Source organism: Corapipo altera, unplaced genomic scaffold, assembly GCF_003945725.1.
Source record: "Corapipo altera isolate COAL_440 unplaced genomic scaffold, ASM394572v1 101, whole genome shotgun sequence".
Lineage (NCBI taxonomy): Eukaryota > Metazoa > Chordata > Aves > Passeriformes > Pipridae > Corapipo > Corapipo altera.
In genome coordinates, this window is record NW_020884984.1 from 1,443,068 (window position 1) to 1,467,408 (window position 24,341).

A 24,341-nucleotide genomic window follows, 5' to 3' on the forward strand; every position below is an offset into this window, starting at 1 on the left:
TGGATATGTCACTACGGGATTGAAGAAACAGTTTCACTCTGCTCCAGGCTTTTACCGTTTTAGCAATATACAGAAAGTTTACACCATATAAATTCACTATTATATGCATTTTTTTCTACCTGAGGAACGGTGTACAAATTTAACAAGAACATACTGATTGCCTGGGCTTTTTGTATTTCATATGATACCAGGAGGACTTTTCTTGTTTTTAAATCAGAAACACAAAGTAGGAAAAAATTAGAAGAGAATATGCTCTCTTCTTTCTTTGTTGAAGAACCATTTCCTTTGTAGACATTTGACAGAAATTCAAACAATTTAAAATCCCTTTGAAATAACTTAGTATAAGCAATGACTTGGTATGATTATTTTATTTTTCTGTCTCTGCAGTGATTGAAGAGGGAGAAAAACAATAGGAATTTTTTTTTTTTAACTGGATTACCTGGGCCAAGGGGTTTCTCTGGAAGTTTTATTTCAAAGATAATGCTGTGTGTTATGTCCCTCACCCCTTGCATGGTCCTGTCTCTGAAGCAGAGCACTTCCACTGTCTGGAGAATGTTGCTCCTGTCATTAAAAAAAAAAAAGATAATAGAGACAGACATGCAACTTCTTTAATAGAAGAGGGACTTCTTTTAAACACCATTTCATAAAGATGAATCCCAAGAACATGCAAACCCCTTGGCTCTTACAACATCTTTGCACACTGGTAGCCCAGAAAACACACCCAATCCTGCACATCTTCTCCTGAATGCTTTGGAATAAAACATGACAGTCAAAATTATGCCAGTGCAGCTTAATTACAATTTTGTTACAGCAACACAAATTTATTTGATCCTTTAAATTATACTTCTTTTCCAAAAACCAGTTTAAATTATACTTTTTTCTCCCAAAAACCAGAGCGTAAAACTGTCCTGTCTCCCATCTTCTGTCTATTTCTGTCTATTTCAAAAAAAATTCAAGATGGTACACTACAAGAAAACCTAAGAATATATGATTTTCAAAACTGATGTCCACTATTACTTGACACTAATAAATGATATAAATTCATAGAATACTTTTAACAATATTTGAAGCACCTAGAGGGTATTGTCAAGGTCTGAAGCAGGTATTTCCAGCCACATGCATTCATGTGAGGATTAGGATTAATAGGAACTTGTGACTCACAGAAGTAAAAACCAGAATAATATACAAAATCAGAATCACTCGAGGTGAGGCACGTCGAGGGTAAAAGCAAAATCTCAGATGGGTGATACAAGTAAAGTGCCATGGGGAGAAAAATGCCTAATTTGGTATCAACTAATACATTAGCTTTGTGTGAAAGAATAAAATAGATACCAATTATAGGCTGCCAGGATCAGGAAATTTCTCAGTGGCCATCCTGGATATTGGGATAAATTACATGGATCATAAACTCCAACCGCCACCTGCAAATAAAATTGATCTGCATGAGAAGTCATCTATTCATACATATATTAATTCAGTTCACAGTAAAAGTTATCTGGCATATTTAATGTAAAAATTCTGGACAGGGAAGGCCTACACACACATTTTGCATATTTACAAATATTTATTATATAGTTACAATAGATTTCAGTCAAGCATTTACCACAGCTTTGACATTTATTTAGTTTGGCCTCTTTAAGGACATTCAATGTTCACTCCAGCAAATGCACCTTCCTTACTTTGCTTAAAAACACCATTATGAGAGAAGCCCATCAACTGAAGCCTTGCTTTCAAAACAAAATTCTGTACTCACTTTGGAATGATCAAAAAGTGAAGGGACACATGTCAGCAAGACAATAAATTAAAGGAAAACCAGCATAAAAATCACTTGTAAAGCCAACCTTCAAGATGGTACCATTGTGCCCAGCTCAGTATCACAAACAATTTTCAAACCATTTGAAAATTAAACATTTATAGTTCATAAAAAGATTTAAAATTCTCATTACCTTTCCCCCTTGGTCTTGAAAGAAACTATCCCACTTTTTCAATAGAGATATCATGACAGAATTGTCATGATACTTGATTAAAAAATAAGGCAGGGCTGTAACCCCCTCTTTCTGGCAAAGTTCATCGTACGCTTTCTGAAGTGCTTGAATCTAAAAGCAAAAAGACAACTGTAACCAACAGTTTTAACGACAGTAACAGAGATTAAAAAATTAAGTTGCTAAAACAGCATTTATCACTGTAAATTTAAACAGGAGCATTATTATCATTGCCACAAACTGATGTAGCAATAAGAATTAAACCAAGATAAAAATCTCATCCTGATAGTCAGAGAAGCTTTTTAGAAACTAAATCTGTCCCTTTCTTATTAGGAAAAAACCAGTCCTACTTAATTTATTTCACTAGGTGCATTTTCAGTGTTTAGTTAAAACTCTGTCTTTGGATCATGACTGTTAGGTATTTTTCTTTTATAATGGGTTTCAAATACATAGCTATATATTCATTGATCTGTATATAAAAAAAAATTAACATAACTGCCACTTTAAGAAGTGTTTGCCACATTATTTGCTTCATTGCCTGAATCATTATTGCCTCATCTAAATGAACAAAGGTGAAGTAATGTTAAACTGAGAGATTATATACAATGACAAAAAAAGAGGTAAACAAAACACCCACTTGGAAATAAGAAAAGTGAAGATTTTAAAAGAAATTAGGTTCTCAAATTAATTCAGTACATGCTAACCAAAAATACTAAGTTTTGCAGCTCACAAAATTTCTTAGTACTACAGACTTCAGAACATTCACCATTCTGAATACCTGATTTAATGAGAACCTCTCGCCAAGACACACCGGCTTCTGAATTATATGTATTCCATTGGGGAAGCAGAGAGCAGGGTAACAAAACCAGTAATAGAAGTGATACTTTTTTAAATCCTAGAAAAAGAAATGTAAAATTAGATAATAAAAATATACATCAAACTAAATGATGGTTTGGAATATTAATTATAATTGATGGTCAATGATACTAATCACAGGAACACGGTTCTCTTTACCTCATAAGGCACTGTGTCATGACTTTAGAAAACCATAAAAAATACTAGAAAACTTCCCTTCTCTGTATACATTTTTATTTAAGATTTAAAGAGATAATGTGCATACAATCCTTCAGTTTTTATTAACTGGAGCATTTATTAAAACTTCCAATTTGTGAAACATGAAACAGTTGCTCTACTTTTACTTATATGTATAAAGCCATCAGGTAATCTAACAGATTTGTAGAAACTATATGAGATGGCACCAGCATTTTTTAAAGAACACATCCTAAAATATTTGATAGCTCTACATCAGAGTGGTTTATTAGGTTTTTTTAAAAATATTTTCAGACATTATAAGGTGTCTGAGAGTGATCCTGGTGACATTGATATGGTAACAGTAATACAGCATTTCTCCTTAAAAGAAACCACTTCATCATTTCCACTACAATGCTCTAAATATGAGATATATTATCTCTACTCACTGCAAATGTCAGCAGTAGGAACCTGTTCAAGAGCATGGGGTTTTCAAGAGCAGCTCCAGATTTTATGGATTCCCATATCTGTCATTGATGGACAAGAAGGAAGAGAAAGGGCAGAAAAACAAAACACCAAGAGAGCATGAGAACAGCTGCGAAAGCTTTAATTCTTCAAGCTATACCTTTAAAGTCTGGAAATTACCACTCCCAGTAATACACTGTGATCCTTTCCTAACTGATCTCATCCACACTGTTATCTGTGCAAAAAGGATCTTAAAGATAAGACGCAAGAACACAAAAAATTCAGTCTTGAGTGAAGAGATGCATGAAAATTTTGCTACTCAATGCCAGCATGCAGACAATCAATTGAATTAAAGGAATCAAGGGTTGGTCAAAGTGAAGTGTCTCAAACAGTAAAAGGTTGCCTTTGGTTTGACTTTCGCTTCTTACCAAGCCATGACATTAAATTTAGCTAGTTACAGTGCAAGCAGACCAGCCTCTTTGACAGCCTCCTTTTTCTTGCTTTATTTCAGTCTTGTAAAGAACAGTAAAAATCAAACATCAAACTATTCCTACCAGAATAAGTTAGATCCTGAGGCTACTTATATGGGTGAGTATCTCCAATACTTGGAGCAGAGACTATAAGGCACTTCAACTGGTAGAAAGGATTTGGAAATAACCAGTGATTTGATTTTTTAGTCTTACTTCATTTGCTTCTTTTTCCAGAAGTGATTTCTTATCACAGGATTTGAACGTCTCAAAAGTGTTGGTATTATACAACGTTCCAAAAGCAGGACAGCAACGGGTTGGTATCGAAGCATTCCTGAATAAAAGAAGGAATTGGATATACCTTTAACATGATCAGAGATAGCAGCAGTAGCTTCCTATGGTGTAAACTTGCCCTGAAATTACCAAGTGATGAGGCACAGTAACACAAGTCAACAACACCTCGAATAAAAACAATTTTATGATCATAATGCTTTATAGAATATGGACTGGTTACAAATACACCTCTCCATTATGACTTCGAAAACAGATGAGGCATCTGTATTGTCTCTAAGCAAGGTGACACTAAAACATGGATTTAAAAATTCTGTTCAAGTATAAGCTATCCATGACAAATGTGATTTTCATTTAGAAAAAAAAATTTAGGCTAAACTTAGACATCAGTATTGTATTCACATAAAGAGTTACTCAGTTAAAATTTTATGTTTAAAATATGTCCCAAAGAAAGTCTAAAGCAGACAAAAGATTAAGTGGAAAAACTGCTGTTTGCAAATACAGAGGGGTTTTTTGAGATAAATTAGGTAAAACCTTACAATATTCCCTTATTTATAGATCTGATCATTGACTCCTTTTTAACATTCTTCTCCCAAACTGATAGGTTTCTGGCCATTGCTAAAATTTAAATACAGTAAATGTTTAAGTTACATCATAAATACACATGATGTAGTTTCCAAAAATTTTTAAAGCTAAAAGGCACTTCTTCATGATCCCCTAAATTGATTACATAAGGTACAGAAAATTACTATAGTAGAAGGAACAATTAAACGCTACATAAGTGGACGTTTCATTATTTTATTTTTGTCCTAATGGTTGTGAGCTCAAACACCATGGTACCATCCCTTTTTTCCTAACCTGCAATTCCTGTTCCCAATGTCACAGCTGTCTTCCAATTGCACTTTGCTGCATAAGTCTTCAGTATTTTACCTAAACATTCTTACGTAAGAATTAATGGGATAATATCTCTTAGGAAATTATCTCAAAATGCACAAAGCCTCAGCAGGCTCCTAACACCCTCACCAAGCAAGGCACACTGTGATTTACAATCTATAATCCACCACTTTAAAACAAGCAAGACACTAACTATGAAGACATCTGTTCCTATGTTAGTTATACTAACTTAGGCATTGCTGGAAATTAAAACCACAACAAAAAATATTTTCCCTCTCATCTCGTTTTTGCTCTTGTGGTAGTTTGGGTTAGGCCTTCCTTGGTGACCAGTTTGTAACCAAGGAAGGGCCCAGATTTACCCAGTATTCCCTACGATTTTTACGTAAACCAGACTATAAGAAGAAAGGAGGGAAGGCCTTCATTTTCTTTCCTTCCGGCAGCTTGGAGGTGCAGGTTCCCTGCTGTTGAGTCTGCCGTGTTGGGGAGCGAGGCCTGGTGAGGCCTTGTCGACCTTGGGAGGCGGAGGTTGCCAGCGATCGTCCCGGAGCGACTCTTGGTTGTCCCAAGGAGAGTGGTGGGATATTTCTTTGCTAACTCTTTAGTTACTAGATCTCGGGCTACTGATTGGGAGATATATATATGTTTTATTTTGGTTTTGTTCCCTTTCCCTTCCCCCTTCCCCTTCCCTTGTGAAATTGTATATATTTTAATTGTATATAATTGTAATATAAGTGTAAATATATTTATATCACTTTAGCTGTCTCTCTCTCGTTTCGGGTTTTCTTGGTTGTTTTTTCTCCCTCTTCTCCCTGAGGTTTGGGGGGGAGGGGAACTCTTGTGGTAAGGTTTGGAGACTTGGCAGGGAGCCAGCTTCAAACCATATCAGCTCTGTACACTGAGGCAACTTTGATTTACCTTTCACTTTGAGATGAAGGTAAAACTACAAAATTCCAGTCAGAAATGTTAAAATATTTTGGAAAAGACTGCAATGTAACAACCAGGGATAGTAAAAACTATTTTGAAATTCTGATTGCAACGATGAATCCCTCAGTAAATAAAGATCTAAGGAAAAATTTGAAATTGGATGACTGAAATAGCCTTCTTTACACAGAAAAACTGAAGAAATGGGAAAAGTGGTATTTTATAAACATATATACAAACATTGAGTGAATTTGAGACTTACCACCGTATTTTAAACTCGGCCGTTCAGATCAATATACTACTTCAGACACAAGGAGCTAGTGTTTGCAACTGAAAGCAGTCTCTCCACTGTTATAAAGTTCGCGAAAAGGTATATTTATTCTCATGTAGAGTTTGTCTAATATTACATACCTACGTGTAACTGTTATGCAAGGAAAGTGTCTTCATGCAGGAATTAAGGTAAACCACAGTATGTACTTACATATCAAAGGCACTAAACTCCAATGTCAAGCGAGCCGGCAAACCCAAAGGATCACCTGGACAAAAAGCAGCAAGATGCTTCTTTTAAACTGAAATACACAGATGAATTACCCTTTTTTTGTTAACCTAAGTTATAAATTACCCACGAAGAATTCTCAGCTCATTCAGCCATATTTTCTAATGTTTCAGCCAAACACCTAAATTATGTTACACAAATACTTAGAAGACTATGACAGGAGAAACCTGAACTGCTAAGGAAGATGTGCAGCTTCCACCTACCATTGTAATAGTATCCCTTGATAACTTTGGGGGTCTCATCCAGTCGGTATTCATTGAGTTTCTTCTGGGTTAGTTCGTGCCAGAATCCTGCATCCAAGGCACTACTGAAGGGAGCAAACTGCAGCTTTGAGATTCCAGGATCTACAGGATGGTGCACCTTACCACTGGCAGTGGCCATAATTTTAGCTGATGATCACTGTTAAACAGAATTCTGTAAGAGCAGATATGCCTGATAAGTATATACTCAATAGAGTGTATCACCTATGACTACTCACAGCTACTTTTTAACATATTTTGTTGGATTAAAGTGAAGAAAGCCTGTGATTATCTAAGATAAGCATAAATGCTGCAAAACAAGGATTTGTTACACATTAAAACTAAGATTTTAAAATATCAGTTTTAAAACTCCTCACAAAGACATGAACATAAGCTCGTATCTCTCTCACAGCACATCCATCTGCCAAGCCAGCAACTGCTGTTTTCCAAGTCCAGAAGGGAGGTCAACAGTTATTGATTCCAATTCTGTTCCAATGCTTATCAAATCAACCACCTGAACTCAAATGACCTTGAAATGATTCCTTCAACTAAATATTTTTTAAAGACTATTTTTTAGCTTGCATAATGTAATCCTGTGCAATTGGCTTTTGTTACTGATCCTTCACAATACCCCTGTTACCTTTACACGTGAATCAACGCTAGGATTTTAAAGCAGGAAAGTCAAAAATAAGGTTCCCAACACAGCTGTGTTCTCTAACACCAATCTCAACAGACAACTATAGTTTTGCTGTATTGAAGTTTGGATTGAATTGAACTGCTCCAAGTTTACTATCCTGTGAAGTCACTTTTGCAAATGAACTGAGCTTACAAGCTTTTCTTTCGCTCTCTTTGGAACAGGGGGAAAGGAACGAGTGGTGGGTTTAATTTCTTAATAACTGCCAAATATCCGACTTTGAGTCAAAGGCAGTTATGCTTTTCCTTACAAGACACTTCCTTAAACAGTCTTCAGTGTAACCCAGCTATGCCTTCTATGTTCAATTTATCCAGTTTAGCTTCTCCTTTTACTGTAACTGCTTTCTTTACTTGCTGCTAAGTTGTGGAATGTGGTTTTTTGGGTGTAGGTTTGAGGTTTTCCATATCTATCATGGTGAAAGCTACATGTTTCAGTTCTGTCACGATGTCTTGCTGTAACTGGCATACTGCAAATACACCATTTTGTCTTCCCTCTCCACCACCTTTTTCTAACATTCCCTTAATTTTTAGCAGCAGCTGAAATGCATGGCAGTGTGAACTTCAATAGCTTATCTCTTTTTATTAACACCAAAAAAATCAGTTTCTTGAACCTTTGCAACTCCTAGAAACGTAGACATCACAACTAACTGCATGGAATTTTCTCACCATTTTTATAAACTTCTTCTTCTGCGAGTATAAGAAGTAACATAAATCAGCAAACATTTAACTTTTACTACTACATAGCTTTTAAGCCCTAATAATTTTTTTGTTTGCAACTGTATGTCACTGAAAGCTTATCATAAAACAAGCAAACAATCATTTGTCATAGAGACGTTAGCAATAAGAGTCAGATTCCAGGGTGCTCGATGCCAAGGCTTCCATAATAAAACTTTTATTCAAAGGTTCAACAGCTGCCTAGTCAATATGAATCCACTAAGTTCCCTATCCCCATTTTTTTTCTGAAACAAGATCAAGTTGTCACTTTTCTTGCCAGACAAGCTCTATTGTAACTAAAAATTCTGAATTTCCTTCAAGCCTTTTCTCAACTTTTCAAACAGGTAACGTTTTCACTTTGCTTTTCCCCCCATGACACACCCAAGACTAAAGTGTCCTGTCAAACATTTTACACGACCAAGAAACCAGTGACAGTACCTAGATGTACATGAGTAACATACACCGAAAATACCAGCCTAAAAGCATCCACTTAGAATAATTGTAACACCCTCCTTATTTTATTACAGCATCTCAAGAGTTATGGTGCAACTTAGGGAATACAAACAGGGGATCTCACTATGTGATGCACATGCAAACAGAAGAGCACATGCAATCACCTCTGATGTACAGATTCTTGAAAATCTTATTTAATGTATTCTGATATAAACATTCACTTACATGGATTCTTAATGCAATATCAGCAAACCAAGGTAAATCTGTGCAAAAAATTTTAGAAGACTGAAGACGAAATGTATACATTTTGTGGAGGTTGCATGCAGAAATTCACACACGGCCTCTAAAGGTAACAAGTGACTAGGAAAATATAATAAATAAAGAGAAGTAGAAAAAATATATCCAAAACTTTATATGTGGAACAACCCTGAGTTACAAAAGGGCCCAGTTGAAAATTGTGCTTGAAATAAAAAGATTTACCAGTATGCCTTAGATATTCTGCCAGTCACAGAATTTGGGAGTATTTAACCCCAAATAGAGATGCCCTATCACCAGCCTAAGTTCTAGCTCTTGCTCTTAAACGTGCAGACGTTTAAAACTGATCGCATGGAGTAATATGTTAAGTGAAAAACACAGCAGGCCTTTTACTAATATTGGTCTTTCCCTTGACAGACATAATTAATCTGTTGTAAAAGTCTGATTACCGGTTTACCAGCATTTAAAACTATCATGAAATTACAGGTTTTAAACCGAATTCACACAGTCCCCTAACATGTGTAGGGTTTTCTCCAAAATGTTTTATTCAGCGGCCCAGAGGTGGGTATGTCAACGGTACCTGTGCAAAGAAGATCACTATTGCCTGAATTATTCTCTGAAGAGTAAAAAATTTTCAGAGAAGCTGCTTCTGGGTTCATGCCCCTTTTCAAGCCCATTCTCGGGACAAAGAACTCTTCCTCGTGCCCAAGGCCATTATGAACACACAAAAAGGTTACGCTGGCAACGGCGGCCATCCGTCCCGCCGAAACACTGACCAAGCCGGCAGGCGCTGCCCGCCCCGCCTCCCGGCCCCGCACCCCGACACGGCCCCGGCCCCGCACCCCGACACGGCCCCGGTCCCCCACCCCGACACGGCCCCGGCCCCGCACCCCGACACGGCCCCGGCCTCGCACCCGACACGGCCCCGGCCTCGCACCCGACACGGCCCCGGCACCGCACACTGCGCGACTGCAGTCCTAGCTGAGGCTTCGGGACACCGCGATCTCCAGGGGCGCGGGAGCTCGCGGTCGGCAGGACCCTGAGGCGGGCGATGTGCAGTGCGGGGCCGGTGCGGGGGCAGCGTTGGGACCAGCGCCGGGACCCTGGGGGGACGGTGCGGAGAACCAGTGCTAGTACCCCGGGGGAGCGGCGAAGAGGACTAGTGCCGGGACCACGGGGGGCGGGAGGGAGAATCAGTGCCGGCACCCCGGTGGGGCGGCGCGGAAGATCAGTGCCGGAACCCGCCCCGCACTCCCCTCACCGCCCGCCCCGCTCGCTCCGCACCTCCCGCATTGCCGGCCGGCTCCATCGAGTGACGTCACCCCGCCACTCACACGTGTCAGGGCGCCCGGCGCGGGGCGATGGCGACACGCGGGCGCGCTCTGCCTGAGGCGGGGGCGGGGCAGGAGGCGTGGAGAGGGCGTGGGGAGGGCAAAGGGGAGCGGGGTTGGATGGCGGTCTGAGATAGTCTGGAGTGAGGATGGAGGCAGGTCCTAATGAAAGATGCACAGCTACAAGTGGGAAGGAGAAGGGTACCTTAAATCAGACTCCAGGAGTTAGATTTCTGCACAGCAGTTGTAGAGATTGTGCAGATCTAGGGATTATTCATGTCTAGTGAGGATGAAATTAGTTGACAGGTAGGATACCTGTCAATATGTAGCAGTGGGTACTGTGCAGTCCTTTTAAGGTATCTTTGCAGACAAACCCAAATGATAACGGATAAAATTACAGTTAAAAATAGTAACACTTAAACTTACCAGATGTCGAAATGGTTTGAACCATTGCCACACACAAATGTACATCCCTTGTACTTTCTAACTGGTGGAGATCACAAATGCAATTTTGTAATAGCCTGGTATGTGAACTCATGTCTGTGCAGGGGTGTAAAATGTACATCTCACCTTTGATTTTTTTTCTTGTTTCTATTTTACACTCTAAGATGACAGTGGAGAAACAATTTATTTTGATGTCAGGTATGTAGCATTTTTTTAAGATAATTTTGAACTCAATATCAGGAGGGTAAACTTATTTTCAGGAGTTATTTTTCACACTGTGTCAACATTAATTATTGTTTTTATATTCTAATTCTTAAATGGACTCACAATTTGATGAAAATAATTTTGTCATTGTATTTAATAAGCAAAAGTGAATATGTATGGATAGCATTTAAACTTAATTTGGCATTTACAAGTGAACTAACTCTTGTTCTGATGGAGGGATTGCCTGCATTGAAATTTTTAAGTATATTCTTACACCTTCTCTGTAGGAACTTAAGCCAGGTTAGGAACTAGTCCTCTAAAATCCCTGTTAACAGTGGAAAATCCGCAGAATTCAGGAGCTTCTCTAGAACTGTCCAGAAGTGTTTACAGTGTTTCTATATTAATATCTGAGCATTAGAAATGCATTTTTTAAGCGAATCTTTCAGTCATTTTCAGTTATTGTGCTTTCACAAAGTGCATCATTAAGTGGTCTCACAGAAAATGTAATGGAGTCCTTTTAGATGATGGAATGAAGCCCAGCTGTGTCCCTACACTTACGTTTCCTTTACTGAGGGCGACATTTCCTGAAAATAATATGGGGGAAAGCAAATACTAAATGGCAAACTTCCCAATGCACAGCATTCCATGCAGCACTCCGGAATTCACTCATTACCCACCAGATGTCACCGCTGACGCAGAGAACATTGTGAGAACGGCTTCTTCTGCCTCTGAAAAGCCGGGTCGGTTGTTCTCACCACACTTTAATCACAATAGAACTCCAATCCAAGACATTCCAAGACACTTGTTATGTTCTCTTAAAGCTACGTGTCCTCTGACCTTGTTTATTAACTAGAAAACGTTGAAATATTTTACGGGAAACCACACCTGAAATACTCTCTTGAGCCTTAGCCCCACGTGGTAGGAAGCTTCTCCACTCCTTACCCTAATTTGCTTTCCTCTCCTTCTCTTACATCCAGAGCCATTTGAATTGCCTATTCAGCACAGTAAAGTGATAAATCCTCTTAGGTACTATGATAATTGGCATTTAAAATAGGATATTACCAAAAAAAATAAAATTCTCCTACTTTACTATTATCTATTATAGCTGTCACATCAGAGAAGCCCATGATTACTTCTCCTGTCTTTATTATTAACACATTTGCACTAAAATCATGGATAAAGTGAGATAAAAAATATTCAGGCAACTTTATTTGCTTGGGTTTAGCTGTGCTGTGTTTGAACGTTCTGTAATTTTACTAGAGGTTTTCCTTGTTATGATCATTATAATTTTTAGAAAAATTTTCAATTATCTTGGTTTTGTTGTTTTGTCGTGTATTAGTACATTTTAAAATCAGAAAAGACAATTGTCATGTTCAAGAGAACAGACTTCTTGATGACTCTGACTAGCCCTTGGGTAAACATGTTTCAGCAATGTGCACTAATAACTGTAGCTGAATTAGTGTGCTGCCTTTTTATTTCCTCAGGGATCATCTAGATTACCATCCATTTTGGCTACAATTGCTGTTGCGTATCACAATAGAAAAAAAATCATAATGGCTGTGAATCTCTGCAATTGTTTGTGCAAGGCCATGGGATTGGAGCATATGTTTCAAGAGATGCTGCTCTGTACTCCAAAAGAATGTGTATTTTATTACTTGTGTAGGTGTTCCTCCTGCAATGAAAAAGTTGTCTGAATTCTGGTATAAATTTTGTTGCTTTTATATTGTCTCTGCATTTTGCCTTTATTTCTCCTAGATTTAAGTTCCCTAAATGCAGTTTTTCTGAAATGCAACTTGAAACCAAAGTCAATCCATCTCTGAACCTTGTATGATACATTGAAATGGACTGAATTTAAGTTTATTCCTTTAACACATTTTTCCAATTTATTAAAATGTAGGTATATTAGAGCTTCATTTAATATTGAATACTTTAAATGCAACTATTAACACTGAGGTGCTGACAGAGGATAATAATACTTTGAATTTAGAGTATTATGTCCAGCATTTATGAGCATCATTCACGCGTCACCCTGAGTGTTTCACTGTTACTGTAAGTCTTCTCATATTCACTTTACTTAATAGGCACAGAGCAACTTAAGTAGCTCAAGATCTTTAATTAAGAACATAGATTTCAGAATTTCTCCTCCTGCCATTAAACTACCATTTTTTGCTCCTGATGTAATAAAAGTATTACACAGAATGTCCCTTCTGCTCATCCCACCAAACTCTGGACAATAGTCAGTTGAAGGAGTCCAAGTGCAATCAGAAGTTTGTTGTTAAGCTAACAGCAATTTCAGAAGCAAGAAAACATTCAGGATATGGTAAATACATCATCACAACAAAATGAATCAGAGGACAATCTTTTTACTTGGAAACTTCAGGATGCCTCTTTAATCATCATTCCTAAAATGTATGGGAAAATACTTACATAAACTCACCATGACATGCAAATGTGACTTTAGCTGTTGAAGTTATCTGGTTCTGGGATTTCTCTTAAAGCTAACATACTCTGCAGTGTTTGCTTGAAATGCCTCTCTCATATAGAGAAGTATCTCTTGTTCTAAGAAGCAGAATAGGAATGAAAGCTTTACTGATGTGCCACAAACAAGGTGCTATTGTATCTTGATATACTTGGCTAATCCAGGGCCTGAGATCTAGCCTGCCTCAATTCTCCTCCTTGCTCCCCAGTCTTTACACTCTTCTTTTATTTTGGTGTCATTATTCTGTGACGTTGGAAGCTCCCTGATAAGTTGGCTCATATGATATATGACACTATGTACTGTGCTTTGAATTGATAGAGGGCAGATTTAAATCAGCTATAAGGAAGAAATTCTTATATATGAGGGTGGTGAGGCCCTGGCACAGGTTGCCCAGAGGAGCTGTGGTTGCCCCATCCCTGGAAGTGTCCAAGGCCAGGCTGGACCGGGCTTGGAGCAACCTGGGCTAGTGGAAGGTGTCCCTGCCCATGGCAGGGGGTTGAAACGAGATAGTCTTTAAGGTCCTTTTCAACCCAAACCATTCTATGCTGAGGGACTGTGTGTTCTTCCTTTGGGAACTGTGATAAGTAACAAGGCTATAAATTTTGGTTGCAAGGTAATAAAAAAAAAAATTTATTAATGCCAACAAGGAAAAATGGCTAGCCAGGCAACCGGAGGAAACCTCAGTTCCTGCCGCGGTCCACAAAGAGGAACAGAAACAGCACTTGTTATACCCTCTGTTGTCACCTCCCCCCAAAGTCACGTCATCAGTCCATTGGTGGAGGTTTCGCGGGCTGCATCCTGCTTGGTTCCCTCTTCGCGGGCCAACTCTGGGTTGGTTCCTCCTTTCGCAGGCTGTCACCGTTGCTGAGGGTTGTCCACCAATAATTTTAAAGTCATTAGTTTCTATTAGGCCGTGGTCCTGGAAATTTCCATCAGGATGACGGTTGATCACCCGGGCTCCTCATGGTCGACCCCTCCATATTGGTTTCTATTAATGTGCTTAGAACAAGCATCTTTTAACATATAAATTGCTAAATCATCATTGCGTTGTGTTAAATCATTCCGCAGCTTACAGAACGTGTGGTTAGGGATTGCACAACACCTTAACTTGTGATTCTAACAAAGCAGCTAACACAATATAACAACTTTATTAACTCTTCATTATTTGAACAGCAAATTTCTTTAGATCACTTATAACAGGAACTAATCTATACTTGACTGCACTTAGGAAGAGGGAATTGATTTCTGCTGTGTAACAGGGCATACCTGGTTCTGAGAATTAGTCAATACTTAGTTAAATCAGTGGCTGAGGAAGTGAATGCTCATGGTTGGTGGAATGAACCTCATCTGTCAAGGCTGCCTCCCAGCTTTTCCACATGAAGCTGGTTTTACAGATGTTTGTCATTCAAGGGTTGTTATTGATGATCTCAGAAGACTTTTCCAACCTGGTTGATTTGTTGCCATGGGATTTATGGTGCTGAAAAAATCTCCCAGAGCAGTTAATTAGGGGTGAGATAAGAAAGGGTTTATTTTGCCAAGGCTAAAGATGTTACAAGACACGCGCCCCTGTGCCCGAGAGGTTCCATTTTATAATACCATCCATCCAATCCCAGATGTGTCCACCCCGTGGCCTTTACTCTGGTCCACCCCGGGTCCACCCCCTGAAAATGGGTCTGGGGTGCATTTCGGGACCCCCTATTCATCACCTTCACCATCATCAGAGCACAAAGGGTACATAGTTACCTAATTCTTGACTTCATTTTGTTGTTCAGGCCCTGATATGCTGTTCTGCCAACAATCTAGGCCTTGCCTTGACAAAAGACTAAACATTTCTACTGGATTCGGGGCTATGAGTGGTATAGGGAGCATAGAGTGGGGTAAGAGGGTTAAGGAATGCGTAAACAAGGGTGCTACAGGGAAAGGGAAAAGGGAGGGAGTGAGGGATGCTGCTTTTAGAATCTACTTCCACTACTTATAAAACTTACAAGTATTAGAAAAATAAAAACCATTAGAGGCTTAAGGCATCAGATTCTATTATTCTATGATTTGAAGTTGTGGACAAAGGCCCTGAGCAACATCATGTAATGTAAAAGCCAGCCCAGATTTCAGCTGTAGCTTGTACTTAGTTTTTTTTTTTGAGATCTCTTCAAATACAGAGTATTCTATTATTGTGAGTTTCTCCTGAAATATGTTACAGCATTTACAACAAGATTTATAAAATGCAATTAAATATAAAGGAAAGAAAAGGTAAACATACTTCATGTATAATCAACTGCAAGCCTGGAAACAGCAGCACACTGTTCTTGAACAGATAGTGACAGCATGAAAAGTCTTAGCAAAATTTCTAGGACATAAAAATACTAATTTTTCAGCAAAGTCAGTGTACAGGTATAAATGGAGCAAACATGATATCAAAGAGATACAGTAGGGTACAATATGACTTGACATTTCTTAAAAAGTTTATGATTTTTGGGGAAGCTTTAAATAAATACGGTAGACTTTCTTAAACAGTTGAAAGTTCTTTGACTATGCAGAGTACCTCCACTTGCAAATCCCACTTTGCAAGCAATATGTTCCTGTGTTTAATGGAGTAAGTTGAAAGAGAAAAATATATTTGGCCAATCACAGAAGTGTTATTCTATTTCTTCCTTTTCTGTAGCTGAATAATTTATAATCACTGAAGATCTCTATTTATACCTCCAGTTTTGTTCTGCATGATGAAAGAGGCCATCTCAAATTGTAAATGATTTACAACAGTCCAACAGTTTGGAGGTTGACCATGAATTTTTCAGATTCCTGATCTGAAGTAGCTCTCTTCAAATATGGGTAAAACTGTTAAATGCATATTTCCCACTTTTACTAACATTTGCTTATAAATTACAACTTTTTTGGTGTTTTTCTTTGAGACTGGAAGATTATGTTTGTTTGACCTCTTGAGCTGCTTTTGAGCTCAAAAATTCAGAGCAATATCAGTGAATGTGAAGGATCTGTTTGAATGTCTTCTTGAAATTCTGGTTACAAAGAGGATACAGGAAGGGATTTAAGGTGGAGTTCACATAGCCGAGCCATACAGTGACCATATGTAATTTTGAAAACTGTTCATGGTCATGAAATGCTATTACCATAAATGACACAAAATAGGGAATCCAACACAGCATGAAGGCTGCCATTATGACCCCTAACTGCTTTGCTGCTTTCCTCTCCCTGTTCCCATGCAGTCCCTGAATGTTCCCTTTGGAATGGGTATGGAGACTTTGCCAGGTTTTCCTCAGGTAAGTCAGTCCTCTGAAATCCCTGTTCTCAGTCTTTTCCTGAGCACCGCAGGCTCTTTCCGAGTTAGGGTTGGAGTTCTCTCCACATGGTACCACCTCAGGGTAAGTCTGGTCGTCTGATGCAACACTTGAGTCACTGTCTTGTGAACAGGGCTCCTTCTCTTTTGCACTCGCTTTCATTGCACACATGTAGTTCTTTCCTGCTTTATCCAGGCCTCGCTCAGACTGGACAGTGCTGAGAGGAAAACACCTCCATTTAAAGACTTTCCCGTTACTCTTGCCATCAAATGCCTTTGAAGACTTGTCAGGATTACTGAAATGAAGTTCTGCCTCCGCATTTTCAGGCTGTGGGGAGCTTTGCTTGTCTTTGGGCGGGGTGTTCTCATCTAAGATCTGCTTTTGGAGGCAAACATTTTCCTTGTCCTTCATCTTGCTACGCTGTATGAAGTTTTTGTCTGAGGAAGACCCATCTGATCCATTGGTGAGCTCTCGGTGTTGGCAGTGTTTTCGAACAGCTCTGAATATTTTATAATAGAACCACAACATCAAGATCGAGGGTAGGTAGAAGTTGACAATGGCCGTCAACACTTTGAACCAGGTGACCTCAGAGAATTCCGTCTCACACTTGTTTTTCTTTACTTTCCTTTCCCCATTGTTAGCAAAAAGGTGCCATCCTAGGATTGGAATGACCCACATGAAAGAGAGCAACCAGATCCCCAAAATCATGAGCGATGCTCTCGTTTTTGTTCGGTACTTGAGATATTTCAGTGGTTGCTGAACTGACCGGTAGCGGTCGATGCACAATATGAAGAGGTTGAAAATGGAGGCAGTGCTGGCCACATAATCCATGGACAGCCAGAATAAACAGGCTGGTAAGCCCAGAGGCCACACTGGACTTAGAAGATAGACAATATTCAAGGGCATGACAGCTGCACCAACTATAAGATCTGCGATAGATAGGCTGACAATGTATAAATTGCCAACTGTCTGCAGCTTCTTCTCAGTTTTCACAGCACATAGTACTAATATATTCATGACAATAGTGATCAGTGAAATGCTTCCCAGGAACAGGCCTAGAAGAGCTGAGTGAGGGTTAGTTGAATTATCTGTTGTGTTTTTTGACATCTTTTTCATAGGCCCACAGAATGAAAATCAGGGCCAATGTCCAGGCCTTGGAAAGTCACTCTTGGTTTACACTTCTGGATGAAAATGTGTTGGATTGCTTTGTGATTTTTATTTCCAGAACTAGGGAAAGGAAAAGAAACGTGCTTAATCACTGTAGTACTAAAATAAAATAAAATAATAAAGCTTATCTGTGCTTCACCTTATCACTGTCCGTTTTAGGGCTTTCCTAAGTAATGAATTTTTACAACATTTTACATATAGGTTTCACAGATTTCACAGAATATTCTGAGTTGGAAGGGGCCCACAAGGTAATAAAAGATGTGTTCTATGAAAAGTACTGGAGCAAGCTCCACTAACCAATCCAAAATGGTTTGCAGAGGTGTTTCATAGGGCTTTATATATTTCTGACCCCAGAATCTGGAGAAGAAATTTCAGTCCTCACTGGTTTAATTCATTATATCTCAGTAAATAGCTGATCACAAACCAAAACATAAACTACATACTGGCAAACCAATTTAAAGTGGTAGTAAAAGGCATATTAACGTGTTTTGTACTAAAAAATTTAAACAAACCTGTGATTTACAACCTACACCTAATAGTTTGAGAATACAGCAGTTAACAGCCAGAAGCAATCATTCAAATTATAGGTAATGAGTAATCTATTCCTACACAATTTAGGCTTACACAGATTTCAAACATTTAAAGATGCTATTCTTATTTTAAATCAAGCGCAAAATAATAGAATTTTTTAGGATTATTAAGAATCTACTTCCCAACTGCTAGCTTCATGCATTGATATAAAGTCCAAAAAGTGATTAATAATATTTTAAGTCTTGGAGCGTATGGTCAATTGACCAGATTCTGTCTTCAGGACATAGAAGAAAAATGTCTGTGAGGGTGATACACTTTTTGTGCCATTTTATAGAGCTTGTCTGAGTTTATGTTCTGGTAAATCTCTTAAACGAATGAGGAAAGAAACAGATTGTAAAGATATTAGCCCAAAGTTTTTACACAGCTAGCACTGAGATATATATGGGATTTCTCATCCTCAGAGTTCTAAACAAGGTCTAAACAATACAATGCAATAGATTATTCAGTGATCAATGTTTAATATTGAAATTCAATAATTCAGTGTTTCGTGCTAACTTTATCTTTCTTATTCCAGAAATCAGGTTTGAAACTAAAATGTTTGTGTGCTTTCTTGTAAGAGGTCAAATCCCTTCTTCCTTAGGCTTTACTTACAAATGCCTGGTGTTGAGATGTGTCCTTGGAAGCAGGAGCATCCATAGGCAGAGGAAATAGGGACACCATGGGGTGTGAGCTTGACAGCTGTGCTCTGGAATTTTGTATTCTGTATATTCTGTATTCTGTATATTTTGTATTATGTATATTATGTATATTCTGTATATTCCATATATTTTGTATTCTGTATATTCAGGTTCTGTCAGGTACAGGTCCTCAGTGGCAGCCTGGCACAGATGTCAGCAGATCAGAGGCCTCAAGCATCTCCTGTGTGAGAATGAGAACAGAAATTACTCCTTGGATTTGAAACCAGTATGTCTGGTGATGGAAAATTATTATATCCCACTCTGTCCTTTCCACAGCTAAACACTGTGACCTCCTCGTTGGGTGTGAGTGTACAGTATGTGCTCAGGTCAAGGAATTATGTTCATTGCTTCAGGGACCCCATAAAGAAATGACTGATCTTCACGTATTTTCATTTAAATATATGGTAAAATAAAGGGAGAGAAGGCAACTTTAACTGAGTCTTCAACATTAAAAATAGCAGCAAAGAAAGTTATCTGGTTAGACAGCTCTCCTTTGTTATTTATGAACTGTATATGGAATATATATGCGTATGGGGTTGGACTGGACAACCTTCAGAGATCCCTTCCAACCCTAACAATTCTGTGCTTTTGTGAACAAAACATAGAGCAGAATTCAGTAAATTTTGTTGACTGCTTCCCAAACTTTCTGCTTAGCACTGCTGTGGTGAGATAGGGTAGAATTTAGAAAGCAACTTGCAGAACTTGATCTGGAGTTGTGCTCCAAAGAAGGCATGAAGGTCAAGTTTTCAACTCACACTCCCCTTTTATTAAAATGTCTTTTATTACATTACAAAGCTTGATTACTTTTCTGTTTTGGAAGAGCTTATGCAAGCTAAAAGAATCCAAAAATTATGTCAGGAGATGAAAATAATTTGAAAATGCTAAGAACAAGAAAAATTCAGGGTAATGCACTTGCTCTTTAAAAAATACACATGCTAAGTGGTACTTCATGTTTATAATAATTCTGTCTTATAATGTAATTTTCATCACAGTATCATTTGAGCAATTCATAGTCCCTCATGTATCTTATCTTCTCAGCTTTTTGGAGAGCTGGCTATGTACTATTAGATTTTAAAGTGAAATTGAGGAACAGCTTGAAGTGATCTGGCAAACATCATACATCTAAAACCAGCCAATGTCCTGACTACTTACTGATTTTTTCTGTTTAGACTTTTTTTGGTCTGTACTTCTTCAGACACTCTAGATAAGCAATCTAGACTTTGAAATTAGGGGGTTTTTAAACTTCAATGCAGTGCAAGCAACCTAGTCTGACTTTGATCTTCTGACATCTTCCATTGGAATAAGTCCACTTATATGATAGGTTTAATATGGCTATGAGTGGGACTATACCCAGTAAAAAACACCTACAGTATTAATTACTGAAATGAGCTTGCAAGAACCATTTGCCCTAGTCTAGAGTGAGTAGATCTGAAGCTGGATTAGGATATGAAAGCTTTACAGTAACACTGTATTTTTCCTGTTGAACAATTTGTGGATTTCACAGATGATCTTTTACAACCCTGATTTTGGGAGTATTCTCCCACCAAAGACAGTACTTTAAGGCTCTGAGTGATTTAGGTTTTGGAGTGTGTTGATAAGAAAGAAGCCACTAAAGACATAACTGGAGGAGGGTCTCCATACCCTTTTCACGAAAGTTATATACCAGCACATGCTTCTGAATCCTTTAGTTTAATCTGAAGCCAAACTGTACCTCTGAATCCATTAAAAAGTTGTATCAAGGGATTGAATTGGGCACAAAATGCTTAAAGTAGAGCAGAAATGCAATGTTGCCTTTGTATGATCTAGTCCTTGCAACTGTCTCTTTGCATTTCCTAGCACACAACATGTGCTGCTGCTGTTTCTGCCTTAGATTTTTCAGATCGTGCGAAATTCTCCTTAAATTCTGGTAGGCATTTGGCATCATATCAGACATACCATAGTCCCACACTTATGTGTGTACACGAAAAATAATCTGGTGTCCTTCTTGGGTCTTCTGGGGGCCAAAGAAGGCTTCCAACGCAGGAGACTGTACATCCTGCACTCATCAGTGTCCGTACCCTTTCAACAAGGAGTTAGTTACAGAGGGCCCACATCTCCCTTTTCTACGCAGACTAGCAGAACAGTGCAAGAGAAACGAGTCAGGTTCCCCTCAGAAGTGAAGGTGACTGCACACAAAATAGCATGCAGTGAAGTTCCTTTCATTTGCAGAAATGTTATGTTACTACTCAGTGCCCTCCAATACCACACTGTATTCAGAGCCTTTGCCCTCTCTTACCCACTAAGGCTATATTGAACTGCTACATTTGGCACTCTTTGTTGGAATTAGTACATTTTGCCACACCATTTTGTCCAATGGAAGCTAATTAGAAAGCAATAAGCCTTTCTCCATACTGTGAAATTCACCACTCACGTCTTCTGTGCTCTAAGGAAGATTGTAGTCTACAAATTTCCTTCTTAAACTTCCTCCCATCACCATTAGTAGTGATGGTACCAAATATCATCAGCAGTTAGTCATGGTGGCACCCCTGTGATTTGCAATAGCAGTTCCTTGCTCTTCCTTGAGGCACACACCATTTGGCAGTGTCTGTAAGCTGCTTGTGGTATATGTACCCCTGTTCAGGAGCTACTGGTTTAATTCCTTATCTGTAACTCAGTTCCCAGTAGAGGAACAGTAATGATACTGAATAAATGGGTTTTAATGTTTGAAGAGTTACACCAAGACAAAGTTCACTAATACTAAACAGATTTTAAAGAAAACAGTCAGTCTAAGGTTTTGGATTGCTTTTTGGAATTTCTGAACCCTGACCTCACCATGAAATGCCTCTCTAATTTTTACAGTCTGTAAAGAGCTTTTTCTACAAGGAAAACCAGTAATCATGGTTTGTTTGTTATTGTATCACAGTTATAAGGAACTATATCTACTGGGAGATGCTGAGTGGATATCTTACTGACTCATTAGTGCAGGTGCAATCTATTAAGCCCTGACTAAGTAGGAGGAAGTTTCTAGAAACAGATGCCAGCATATCTCTTATGGATGAGTTTTTAAGAAACTACAGCTCCAACAGGAAAGGGCTGGGCTAGAGCTGAATTTTTTTTCATCGGACTAAGTTCAAGTTAGAAGCTAAAATTTGATTTCAAATGACCTGTCTTCATTATGTTATACTTGAGAAACCTGTTTGTTTCTAGTGATTTGTTTTAATTATTCTTTAGGTGTTGAAACTTTTAACGTGCTACAGGTTTGATTAATTTCCCTCTCGAAAGACTCATTTATTTCTCTGTAAGGAAACATTCCCTATTCAATGCCTGCCAATATTCAAGGAATATTTTTGATAAAAAGTAGATGAAAAACCTTGATAACTTGCCTGCTGTTCCCACTGTCTCAGTCCAGGGAGGACACAAGTTTGTTGTTTTGGGTTTTGGTTGTTTGTTTGGGTTTTTTTCCTCAGAAAAGTGTCTTCCACTATCAAAGGAAAGACTGAATTTCGTCTGTCCTTGAGTTGTCTCTCCTAGGTAGTCTGAAGTGAAAAGATACGTAATCTGAAGCTTTAGTGTCTGACCAGTCAAAGTTTGTCAGTCCTGCTGGATTGTCTTCTTCCCCTCAGATACCTATTTTAAAGGGCAGTGAGAGTTATAAATAAATCTCTTACTATGTGAACAAACAAGCCAGTCTGACTTACAAATACTTTCATTCCTTGTTTTTATTATGACTCTTCCTTTGTGTGGAGAAACTCCTTAACAACAGATTTGGGCATCTGACTGTCTTGTTTTGCATTAACTTGCATTGTGTGCATTTGGTGGCAGAGGATTTTCAGTCGTTCTTGAAGTAAATGCTGTCTTGGGGAATAAATGAGGCCAGAACTAATGTAGCAGATGTGCTGAAATCTACTTTACAGACTAGACTGCAGAGAAAATTGCTGTCTGAGTTGTTGGGTTTAAGATCTACATGCTGATTTAGGAGCTGGATGCTCCGCAAAATGATGCAGGCCTTCAGTGTGCCAGTGGTGACTGGGAAAGGTATTCTTCTTGGGCAGGGGAAGGGCAAGGAGGCTGGTTCTGAAGCCTTCTCCTCACTTTCACTTCCAAGGAGATTCGATGGTCCAATGCTGTAATTGATGCACTTTTTATCCCTCCTTATTCTGTCACTTGTCTAAAAAATATTTTCAATAGGCTGTATAGGTTTAGAGCAAGAACAAAGCAGAATAGAGTGTGGTTACATCCACGCTCCTAAGACATTTATTCAATTATCTCTAGCAATACACATTACAAATGATTTTAAAATACTTTAGCTGAAGGCTCCTTGAATTCATTTATCCAGCTGTTCTGAGTGTGCAGTACCCTGTGAATGGTCTGTTCTGTGATTTTAAATTTACCCTTATTTCTCTAACTTGGATGTTGATGTTCTAAGCATAACAAGCAGACCTTGTGAACAACAAAAAAATGGAATGCAGAGCCTATTGTGAAGGACAATTGACGTTTCTGAGTTACTTTATGAAGTCTTTCAAGGAGAAAAAAGTATTTATTATTATGAAAATATGATACACTGAATTTGTAACTGGCTTATGTAGGGCTATTTTCTTTTCAGTCCAGTGATTCTACTGTACTATCACTCTTTTTTTTTTTAATTGGTGTATTTGGATATTAGGGTACAGGCTGTCAGGATTGCAGACAAATACTTCTGCTTTTATTTAATTGAGGAAATATTACATGGAGATATTTAAAGTGAAGCATAATTCAAAGAGCAAGAAAACATTTGTGCTGGCTGAAAATTTAGAAAATATAAGTGGAAGCTCAGCTTCAGGCTTGTAGATGATGCTTGACTTGATTGTATTTGATATTTTTGGGTTTTAGCTTTTATAGAATCACAGCAGTTGGTTCTGCAGCCTCACGCAGTGATCAGATTGGCAGACTACATGCTACTCTCAACACAGATTTTGCTGATTGCTGATCTTTAGGCTTTTATTTGGGTGAGGGGCCTGGTTCAATAGGAAAGAAACTGGTTAGTTTTAGCTCTCTACCAGCAAAAACTGTAGACCTCCAGAGCCTTCTGAAGTTTTAGCATGAAGATCACAAATCAATATAGCCATGCTATCCCTATTTGCACGCATGGATCCCAAGGCCTGTGAACTTTGTGAGGAAATTGAGTACTTGAATCTGAGGCACCACTGAGCTCAACTCTTGATCAAGATGCTGTACTGTGTC

At 38.6% G+C, this 24,341-nt stretch overlaps 2 protein-coding genes and 1 long non-coding RNA gene across 6 annotated transcripts in view; 1 reads left to right on the forward strand and 2 right to left on the reverse strand.

Moving 5' to 3' along the window:
• Window positions 1-10,306, reverse strand: part of ATG7 (autophagy related 7) — a 103,896-nt gene extending 93,590 nt beyond the window's left edge. For 2 of the 4 annotated variants that reach the window (XM_027665983.1, XM_027665980.1), the window contains exons 1-9: window positions 10,244-10,306; window positions 6,809-7,019; window positions 6,531-6,585; window positions 4,160-4,277; window positions 3,461-3,538; window positions 2,761-2,877; window positions 1,947-2,096; window positions 1,333-1,421; window positions 440-561 (exon numbers count right to left, since the gene is read on the reverse strand). In XM_027665983.1, coding sequence (XP_027521784.1) covers window positions 440-561; window positions 1,333-1,421; window positions 1,947-2,096; window positions 2,761-2,877; window positions 3,461-3,538; window positions 4,160-4,277; window positions 6,531-6,585; window positions 6,809-6,986 — 907 coding nt within the window. In that variant the 5' untranslated portion in view covers window positions 6,987-7,019; window positions 10,244-10,306. Of the gene's footprint in view, window positions 1-439; window positions 562-1,332; window positions 1,422-1,946; window positions 2,097-2,760; window positions 2,878-3,460; window positions 3,539-4,159; window positions 4,278-6,530; window positions 6,586-6,808; window positions 7,020-9,539; window positions 9,669-9,896; window positions 10,017-10,243 lie in introns of those variants that run through there. The other 2 variants (XM_027665981.1, XM_027665982.1) reach the window with 2 other exon arrangements.
• A 101-nt stretch (window positions 10,307-10,407) lies between these two features.
• On the forward strand, window positions 10,408-12,687 carry LOC113958045. The gene is made up of 3 exons (XR_003531389.1): window positions 10,408-10,596; window positions 10,899-10,932; window positions 12,423-12,687. It is a non-coding gene; the product is annotated as an uncharacterized LOC113958045 (long non-coding RNA).
• A 2,771-nt stretch (window positions 12,688-15,458) lies between these two features.
• On the reverse strand, window positions 15,459-19,169 carry HRH1 (histamine receptor H1). The gene is made up of 2 exons (XM_027666001.1): window positions 19,057-19,169; window positions 15,459-17,934 (listed from the first exon to the last, which is right to left on the reverse strand). The coding sequence occupies exon 2, from the start codon at window positions 17,821-17,823 to the stop codon at window positions 16,387-16,389; it is 1,437 nt and encodes a 478-aa protein (XP_027521802.1). The 5' UTR covers window positions 17,824-17,934; window positions 19,057-19,169; the 3' UTR covers window positions 15,459-16,386.
• Window positions 19,170-24,341: the final 5,172 nt, after the last annotated feature.